General features: G+C 35.1%; 1 protein-coding gene across 6 annotated transcripts; it reads left to right on the top strand.

The window, feature by feature from the left end:
- On the top strand, positions 885 to 9,277 carry LOC107604659 (ubiquitin carboxyl-terminal hydrolase 5). 6 transcript variants are annotated; one of them, XM_021104629.1, is made up of 14 exons: positions 885 to 1,255; positions 2,451 to 2,530; positions 2,609 to 2,705; positions 2,923 to 3,067; positions 3,170 to 3,244; positions 3,339 to 3,434; positions 3,534 to 3,932; positions 4,528 to 4,668; positions 4,758 to 4,928; positions 6,131 to 6,388; positions 6,480 to 6,628; positions 6,743 to 7,285; positions 8,071 to 8,344; positions 8,462 to 9,277. In XM_021104629.1, the coding sequence occupies exons 1-14, from the start codon at positions 1,140 to 1,142 to the stop codon at positions 8,621 to 8,623; spliced, it is 2,706 nt and encodes a 901-aa protein (XP_020960288.1). In that variant the 5' UTR covers positions 885 to 1,139; the 3' UTR covers positions 8,624 to 9,277. The 6 variants fall into 6 exon arrangements, with proteins under 6 accessions (XP_020960288.1, XP_020960285.1, XP_020960286.1 ...); XM_021104626.1 differs by having other exon boundaries at positions 2,451 to 2,705; XM_021104627.1 differs by having other exon boundaries at positions 2,451 to 2,705; positions 6,749 to 7,285.

Genomic DNA, 9,394 nt, shown 5'->3' on the forward strand with positions numbered 1-9,394 from the left:
GATGTCCATTTTTTTAAAATTATAAAATTTAAATTATGATAATAATTACCAATGATTTGTTTTAAAAAAAATTATAAAATTACATGAAATAAATTGCTCTTCCATTTTTTATTTAAAAAATTTATTGGCAAAATGACCTTCATGATTTTTCTTTGATTGAATCTTTAAAATATTCTTTGAAATTTACATTACACTTCATGCCACACTAGATAATGGTGAAATGACATTGTTTATTTTTGGGTCCAATGAAAACATATACGATCTCATTTTGATATATATTGACATTTAAAATGGCTTTCGAATATATCAAATCGACGTCTCATATGTTTTTATTGAGCGTTAAAAGCAAACGATATCTTTCCACCAGTGTCTAGTATGATGTTAGAGTATTTTATTTCATCATTTTGTTTATTAAATTATTTCCAAAAATCAATCTCAAAGATAATAATAACGTAACTGAAATTTTAAGAACTAAATCTATGCATAATATAAATCTCAGTGACTATTTTAAAAATTTAGTCATTTTTTTCTTCGTATAATTATCAATTTATCATCGTATTAACAAAATTTAACAAAAAAACCATTATATTTTAGCAAATCACGTATGACAAGACGAGATGAAAAAAAAGGGGCTGTACAACAAGTGCATAAATTATAAGCAAAAGATATGATAATTGATAAGTGAACACCATTTTAAATTAAATGAAAAATGCATTTATTTTACTTTTCACAAGTTCAACAAATTAAGATTATATAAAAAATTTTTACAATTACTAATAAATTAGTTTTTCCCAAAAAAAAAAAAAAAAAAAAAAAAAAAAAAAAATAGTGAGAATGAAAATGAAACTGAAAATAAAGTTTAGTTAAGGGTAAATGGGTAAGTGCGCATCAAATAACAGCAAGAAGTGAGGGAAAACCCAGGTTTCAGTGTTTCACCCTTCCCTTCCTTAATCACTCTTCAACGCTCCAATTAACAACACACTTGTCCCAGATTTCGGAGTTTTCTTCAGTTTTAGTTCTTCTGCTGAGACACGATTTGCCGAAAGAGAAAGAGAGAGAAAAAAAATAAAAGATAAAAAGGAGAAAATTGGGTTCAGGAGAAGAAGAAGAAGAAGAAGAAGAAGAAGAAGAAGAAGAAGATGGGAGAGATGTTGGAGCTGAGCCCGGACGAAGAGAGAATAATGATCAGAGACATTGCCCTCTCTTCTCAATCTAATAGCAAAGAAGGCGACACCTTCTTCTTAATCACTCAGAGGTTCTTTTCCTTTTTTTTTCCTTTTCATTTTTCCATTTTTATTTTTCCCCCTGAAGATGGTAACTTCTGGAACTCGCTGCCCTAAGTCAGACACAAAGTTCTCATTTTTCGGGGTTCTTAGAATATTTGATTTCAATTTCGCTTCACTTAAAGATATGATGTGTGCCTAATTTTGCTTTATTTGTTTTTTTTTATACCCTTGAGATTGTAATTTTTAGGAGATGGTGCGTGGATTTTAGGTGAATACTGCTTTATTTTTGGACTGGTTTAATATTGGGTTGAATGCGTTTGTTGCTTCTTATGGTGGGTTGTTTTGTCAATAATGGTGATTTTTGTGATTAATAGTTGTTGCAACCATGTATTCTATTCTAACATAGATGACAGAACTAGCTTGATAAGGTGCATTTTAGTATAACAAACAACCTTATGTTTTGGCTTATCCCTTATCATTGTTGACTCTGACCACTGCAATATCTTATAAGTGTATACTGTAAATTGCTTCCCCTGGGGGAGGGTTATTGTGGTCAATCAATATGCATGCTGAAATTAGGAAATGCAAGGTTAGGTCTAGTTCTGCGCTACTGATTCTGTGGATTCCTTTGAGATGCCGAGGCTGCTTTGTTGCCTTGGCTTGCATTTTGTGCAGACAACTCTAGATTAAAGTTTGTGTTCGGTTCATTTCTTTAATGTAGTTAGTGTTTGTTTTATATCATTAATATTGGAATTTGCTTTCTATATTTATTGAAATACTTCCTTCCTTGTTTTTATGCTGTTTATTTTGTCACACTGCTACAAAACATTGGCCCCCATGATAGTACGACAGCTTATCAAACAAATAACGAGAAACTGTTTCAGTGCAACTGTAAGCAAATTGTTCTAAAGGAAAGCAACTACCGTGCTATGTAAAAGCAATTCAACCACTATTTTGAAGGTTGATTTTCACATAACACACATCTTGGGAGAAGGATTTGTGTGTGCAAAGTTGTCGGTTCCTTTCTTCACAATTGGTTATTAGGGGTCCATATAGAAAAAGACATCTGTTCTCTAAAGAGTTAATCTTGAAGTCAAACATTGACATAGTATTTACTTTTATCTTCATTTATGGCTATAGACCAGCTGATTTAGTTTGAATGCTCCCTGAAAATATGTAATCATGTAAGATAACAAGGATTTTGTTTCCAATTTTTTCATGCAGATGGTGGCAACATTGGATTGAATATGTGAACCAAGATCAGTCAAACAATTCTTATGATGGTTCCTCCTTTTTAGAATATGGTGACTTGCCAAATTCAAATGCTTTAAAGAGGCCTGCTGTTATTGATAATTCTGATTTGATAGATGATTCTGTGTCAGAGGACTCTAGTACGGGTATTGATATTCATGATACACTTTTAGAAGGTCGTGACTATGTATTACTTCCCCAAGAAGTTTGGAACCAATTATATGCATGGTGAGCTAGCTTGCTTAGTACACATCATCTTTGGTTAATCTAAAATGTGAAAAAGTGCCTGGTTATAATTTTTGCTCTTTCTTTTGCTTTTTTGTTTTTCTGGTTTGTTGCGTAAGTTTGCAAATGGTTACAAACTTGAACACTTGAAGATCACTAAACCTTTTTCTGGTCTTTAATTTGAGTTTCCTGACTTAGTTTTTGCCTTTTGCTCAACTAGGTATGGTGGTGGACCTACATTGCCAAGGAAAGTTATCAGTGCAGGTCTTTCCCAGACAGAGCTGGCCGTAGAGGTGTATCCTCTACGGCTTCAATTACTCATGTTGCCAAGAAATGATCGTACCAGCATAAGAATAAGCAAGAAGGTATAATATGAGAGATAATGACAATTGATAGGAAAATCTTTAACATCTTGTTTCGTTGCAATTATAGTTTGCTTTATTCATGCTTTATCTACCTCATAGTAGAGAAATTTTTGGCAGGAAACCATTGGACAGCTTCACAGGAAAGCTTGTGAAATATTTGATCTTCCATTGGACCAAGTAAAGACTTATGATTCCCTCTTGAAATTCAAAACATTTTAAAACATTTTTCACCCTCCTCAGTATATAGTAAAAGCAGTCACCTCTATTGTAGGTATGTATTTGGGATTACTATTCCCGCCGGAAGAATGCCTTGATGAATGACATGGACAAAACACTTGATGATGCCAATATACAAATGGACCAAGATGTGAGTCTTCACATAATTTTATGTTGGATTGTACCTCTTTATCTTGCTTATGCTTTATAACCATTGTTTTTCTATTGATATCTTATAACATTCATACAGATTCTTGTTGAGGTTATCAACAATACGAATAACACAAGCTCTGCCCATGAAAATGGGTCTGCGCAGAGGGAAGCAAGTTCTGTTCTTGTCGAGCCTTCAAACTCAAATTTATCAATTGCTGGTGGCCTGTCTGCTAGCAGGGTTCCCTCTAGAAGCTATAATGCAGATCTTTCTTCTTCTCAGAACCTAAATCCTCCAGCCAGAGATGCGGAAAATCCTTATGGGAGTGGTGTCACCACACGAGGTTCAGTGAGCGGTCTCACCGGGCTGCTGAATCTTGGCAACACTTGTTTCATGAATAGTGCAATACAGTGTCTTGTCCATACACCAGAGTTTGCTAGGTACTTTCGGGAGGACTATCATCAAGAGATAAATTGGCAAAATCCATTGGGCATGGTTGTAAGTATCATGTTAAAGTTAGTAAAAGTAGAGCACCTCCTCCCCACTCCCCCAGTCCTTTCTTTCTCTTTTTTTTTGTTTAGATCTTTTCTCGTGTACTTATACTTTTTGCTGGAATTAATTTAACGTGTGCTACACAATATTAGGGCTTAAGTTCACTTTTAGCTCATCGCCCTTTTATTTGAATTTGAGTAATTTCGTGTTGATAAAAATATGCAACTTTTTCTGAATGAGGTCCAGAAGTGTAATTAAGCATAGTTTTAACGTGGCCATGAATGGAAACTCTTTTTATGTTTATTCTATTGTTCTGCTTTTCATTTAGTTACTATCATGGGTTTAGTATATTTGTTTCTTAATTATAAGAAAAATTTAGGCCTGTGGCAACATTTATACTTTATCTTCATTTCCCTTGATTCTTGATAGCATTTGTGGGAGAGATTCTATGCTTCATGCTTGGGTTATGATAAGGTTCCTTTGAGTTCATCTTCTTGAATGCCCCCTTCACTTCATTTAGTTGGGGAGTGGTTTTACTCAACCATTTGATAACTATCTTATCTGCAAATTAATGTTCTAAACGGAATTAACCATTATGTAGGGTGAGCTAGCCCTAGCCTTTGGTGAGTTGCTTCGTAAACTATGGGCACCTGGGCGAACACCAATTGCTCCTCGGCCTTTCAAAGCCAAGCTTGCTCGCTTTGCACCTCAGTTCAGTGGGCACAATCAGCACGATTCTCAGGTTTGCTTGTTGATTGAATGTTTTCACCATCTCTTTTATTTTATTTCTATGGCAAGTATGTGACAGCATTTGTTTTACTATTTTGTCAGGAGCTTTTAGCATTTCTGCTGGATGGTCTTCACGAAGACTTGAATCGTGTTAAACACAAACCATATATAAAGTCTCGAGATGCTGATGGCCGACCAGATGAAGAAGTGGCTGATGAGTATTGGGCAAATCATATTGCTCGCAATGATTCCATAATTGTTGATGTTTGCCAGGTGAATAAAATGAAACTTAGTAAACTTCTGTGAGGTTTTCATTGTTATTTAAATGCCATCCTGTGAAAAACAACTTGAACTTGCATGGAGAACTGGAAATGGTCCATTAGACTCTCATGTGAATTAATGTTAACATTAAGGCTTGAGATATGGCTTCATGCAATCATGCGTAATTCTTTCCATGAACTCTTTTTAATATGCGGATCTTCCTTGTTACTTCTAGATATGATTTGAGGTTTCCTTTCACCTATTATATCCATTGAGATAATCCGTATATTTGGACAGTCTGTTGCTTAGGCATCCACATATGTACAATTATGACACTGTTTTGCATGATCTTCTGTCAGCTCAATTTCTATCAAGTATAGTTGTTCCCTTGAGAGAATATTTAACTTTCCAATGATACCTTTCCTTGCTTTTGTAACATTCTGACATATGCATCTCCTAATATCTAAGAATTTCTGATGCTAGTAATTAACAGTCAAAGTCATATAAGTTATCAATATAACAATCTGTTTGGGGCTGCTTTCTTCTTTCAGAAACTATCGTGCTGGTGATTTGCAAGACTTTTATCTAGTAATGGTATTGTTTCATTTATTAGAAAAATGCTTGGTAAAATTATAGCAAATTACAAAATCATATAACATAAGTGTGATGTGAGTCATTAACAAATCATCACCTTAAAATTTTATTATTTTGCTAGCATATTACCATTACCAATTTAACAAATCCTTCAGCTTCCACAAAGGATCTATTGAGTCAGAAATTAAAGCTTGCGGACTAATTGAGAGGATGATTGATTTGGACAAATCCACTGGGAATAAAAAAGGATTACACCATTTTTATGACTGTAGTCACCCTTTGTTTCCTTAGGATCATATTTTACTTCTCTTCATGAAAAGAATTGTTTATCCAAAGGGAGGAGTGATTCTAAGATAAGAGACATGATAATTTCAATCCACTTGAGTTATTTTTATATGTCGGGTGAATAGTTGAAGCATAGCTTAACCAGTTTTACACCAGAAACTCCAATATAAAAGTATTGATTGCATTTGTTAATGATGTGATGCCACTGTTTGTCCAGAGTTTCAACTTTGGTCTCTTGATTGTCGCTAGAAATTGTTTGTGCATAATATCTACTCGCAGCTTTTTATTTTAGCATGTAACTGATCAAGGTCACTGGTATTTCATTACCATTTTAGGGGCAATACAAGTCAACATTGGTTTGTCCAGTTTGCAATAAAGTCTCTGTCACGTTTGATCCTTTTATGTACCTTTCGTTGCCACTCCAGTCAACCAGCAGCAGGACCATGACAGTGACAGTTTTTACTTGTGATGGAACTGCCCTGCCATCTCCTTGTACTGTAACTGTGCCTAAGCAGGGACGCTGCAAAGATCTGATTCAGGCTCTCAGCACTGCTTGCTCATTGAAGCATAACGAGAGACTGTTGCTTGTAGAGGTGTGTATCATGCTGGAATAATAATTAAATATATGGGTCAGAATTACATTAATTCTAACTTGTGTTTGTTTCATTGATGGGCCATTCACAGGTACGAAACCATTTGATTCATAGATTTCTTGAAGATCCTCTTCAGTTGTTGTCCACTATCAAAGATGATGACCATGTTGCTGTTTACAAGATTCCAAAGATAGAGAAAAACACAAAGTATCTCCAGTTGATCCACCGCCGGAGAGAGCAGTATGTATTTTTTGCATTTATACTTTTTGTATGGTAGTTATATGTTGTGTTAAATAATCACTCTGGTTTTGTCTCGAAACTTTACGCATATTAATTTGATAATTTTTTTCATAGGAGCAGTGACTCGCACACTGTATCAGGATGGAAGCCATATGGAACACCTATTGTGTCATTGATCTCATGTGATGATCCAGTTACAAGAGGCGATATACAAGTGATAGTTAATCGTATGCTCTCTCCACTGTTGAGGAAAAGTGGCAATACAGAGCACACTAATACAGAAACCAGCATCACAAAAGCTGCTGGCGACAATGCTTCTAGCGATGCATATGCTACCAACTTGGTGTCAAATTCAGTAAATAAGGCTGGACGAACACCAACACTACCCCTTCTTTTGATAGATGAAAGCAATGCTTGCATTGATCTTTCTATGGGAGAGGATAAAGTTGTTAAACTTCCTTCTTCGTCAACACTTCTAGTGTATATTGATTGGTCTCAAAAGCTTCTGGAGAAGTATGATACTCATCCACTTGAGATTTTGCCTGAAGTTTTAAAATATGGGCCCGTGTCCAAGAAAGCTCGTACTGAACCCCTCTCATTGTACACCTGTTTGGAAGCTTTTCTGCGCGAAGAACCTCTGGTGCCTGAAGATATGTGGTTTGTCCCATCTCCAACTCTCTTATCCTATGATACTCTCCATATCCTTATTTTGTGCTCAGTCTGTTTTATGACCTGCATATTTTGTTCTGCATTGCCCTAAAAGCTCAACTAGCTTGTGCAATAAAAGAATCTCATGAAAGTGAATGAAACATGTGGTTGAGAATAATGGGAAATGGTGATTACACACATCATTGAATTTACTACCGTGCCTATGTGGTGATATCTTCCCTTATAAGATATGGCTGCTTTTCATGAACTATGGGTGGGCTAGTTCTTAATATGTTCAATTAGAGTTTTATGGCCTTATGTTTAATGCAAATTTTACACTGAGAATCTTAGATAAAAAGTTTAATCCTTTGTACTTCAACATATTGAATGCATTACTTCTAGCGGCTATAATATATGCTGTTTCTCCTGCTGCTTTCTCTCCTTTGCACTTTTGTTGAATGTATTAAAACTGTTGCTTTGTAACACTTAATCGAGACACTAATATTTGTTGTTTTTGACTATATACATTTGTTAGTTGTATTGCTATATCCTCCAAGCAATATGCTATGTACATTAAAACAATCTTAGAATAAACAATTCGACATACTTGTCACTTTTGTATTATTTTACATTTACATAGTTTTCATGCTATTGAGATACTTTTCTTTGAATTTGCATTCTTTAGATGAGTTATTATATCCTCCAAGCAATTCGCTATGAACATTAAAACAACCTTAGGTAATGGACAATATTTAGATGCGAAGTGCTAATGTCATATGTGTGTAAAATCTTAGGTACTGTCCCCAATGCAAAGAGAGAAGACAAGCAAGCAAAAAGCTTGACTTGTGGAGGCTCCCAGAGGTTTTGGTCATTCATTTGAAGAGGTTCTCATACAGCAGGTCAATGAAGCATAAACTAGAGACCTTTGTTAACTTCCCGGTTCATGACTTTGACTTAACGAACTATGTAGCCAATAAAAACAATTCTCGGCGTCAGCTGTATGAATTGTATGCCCTCACAAACCATTATGGTAGTATGGGTAGTGGTCATTACACTGCACATATCAAGGTAAGAGCATTAAACATTTCATTTCCTTTTAAGTTGATTGGATTTCTTCTGTCCATTTTGCCTAGCATCTATATTGTTACTTTCTTGGCCGATTCTTTGGCACAATTTTGATGACAGGTTTTTCCCAATGTGCAGCTCTTAGATGAAAACAGGTGGTACAATTTTGACGACAGCCACATATCACCCATAAGTGAGGATGATGTGAACACTGCAGCTGCCTATGTTCTATTTTACCGGAGGGTGCGGAGTGACGATGATTCTGTTAGCAATGGGGCCTAGTCTTCCGTGTTGTGGACAATGTGACATATGATGCATGTGTCAATAAGACATCTAGTTATAATTCCCAGAGACGTTGTAGAAACTAGATAGGTAGCGGCTCAGGTGTTTCAATCTGGGGATTTTGTTATATGTATGGGATACAAAATCATGTTCATATTAGAGTAGTAACGGAGTTAATAATCATAGATGAACTTTTTAAACTTTTGTTCCTTTTTCCCCTCTTTTCCTGTTGACTTGATTACTGGATCGGGGAAGTCGAAATTGAAATGCTTTGGATTCAGAAGCACATGGCAACTAAATTGATCAACAGGGCCTTTCTGAGCATGCCAGCAGCAACAATGTGACACCATGCAATTTTTATCTCGAGAAATTGTAATTAAGAGAGTTTTTGTATTATATTATATTATTTTATTTTATTCGATGAACATTCAACATTCTGCAGAATCAGATGTGACTTTAGCTAGAGGATTCTAGGTTTAAACTTAAGTGGGAAAGGCTAGGGATAGGTGTTGTAGGTTGAAACAACAGAGGGTGTATCTGTTACCTCGCAGTAATATCTGAATATGTAAGTGGTATATCTGTTTGCTTATTGTTTTCTTGTATTTCAGTGTAACATATCATAACATTTTTAAATTTGAGTAGGGATTTTTGTTATCATGTGTTTTCAATTTATATTTGGGATTCGGATATAATTTGAATTTAGATTTAGGTAGTTTGGTTATCAATAAGGTATATAATAGAAGAAATTTTTTTTTGTTTTTGTTTTTGGGG

Source organism: Arachis ipaensis, chromosome B06, assembly GCF_000816755.2.
Source record: "Arachis ipaensis cultivar K30076 chromosome B06, Araip1.1, whole genome shotgun sequence".
Lineage (NCBI taxonomy): Eukaryota > Viridiplantae > Streptophyta > Magnoliopsida > Fabales > Fabaceae > Arachis > Arachis ipaensis.

Bases quoted from the DNA above. Each gene is read 5' to 3' on its own strand.
- LOC107604659 (XM_021104626.1), top strand. From the start codon at position 1,140: ATGGGAGAGATGTTGGAGCTGAGCCCGGACGAAGAGAGAATAATGATC. The intron at 2,706-2,922 runs GTGAGCTAGCTT...TTGCTCAACTAG, and splicing joins TGGAACCAATTATATGCATG to GTATGGTGGTGGACCTACAT. The intron at 6,389-6,479 runs GTGTGTATCATG...GGCCATTCACAG, and splicing joins AGAGACTGTTGCTTGTAGAG to GTACGAAACCATTTGATTCA.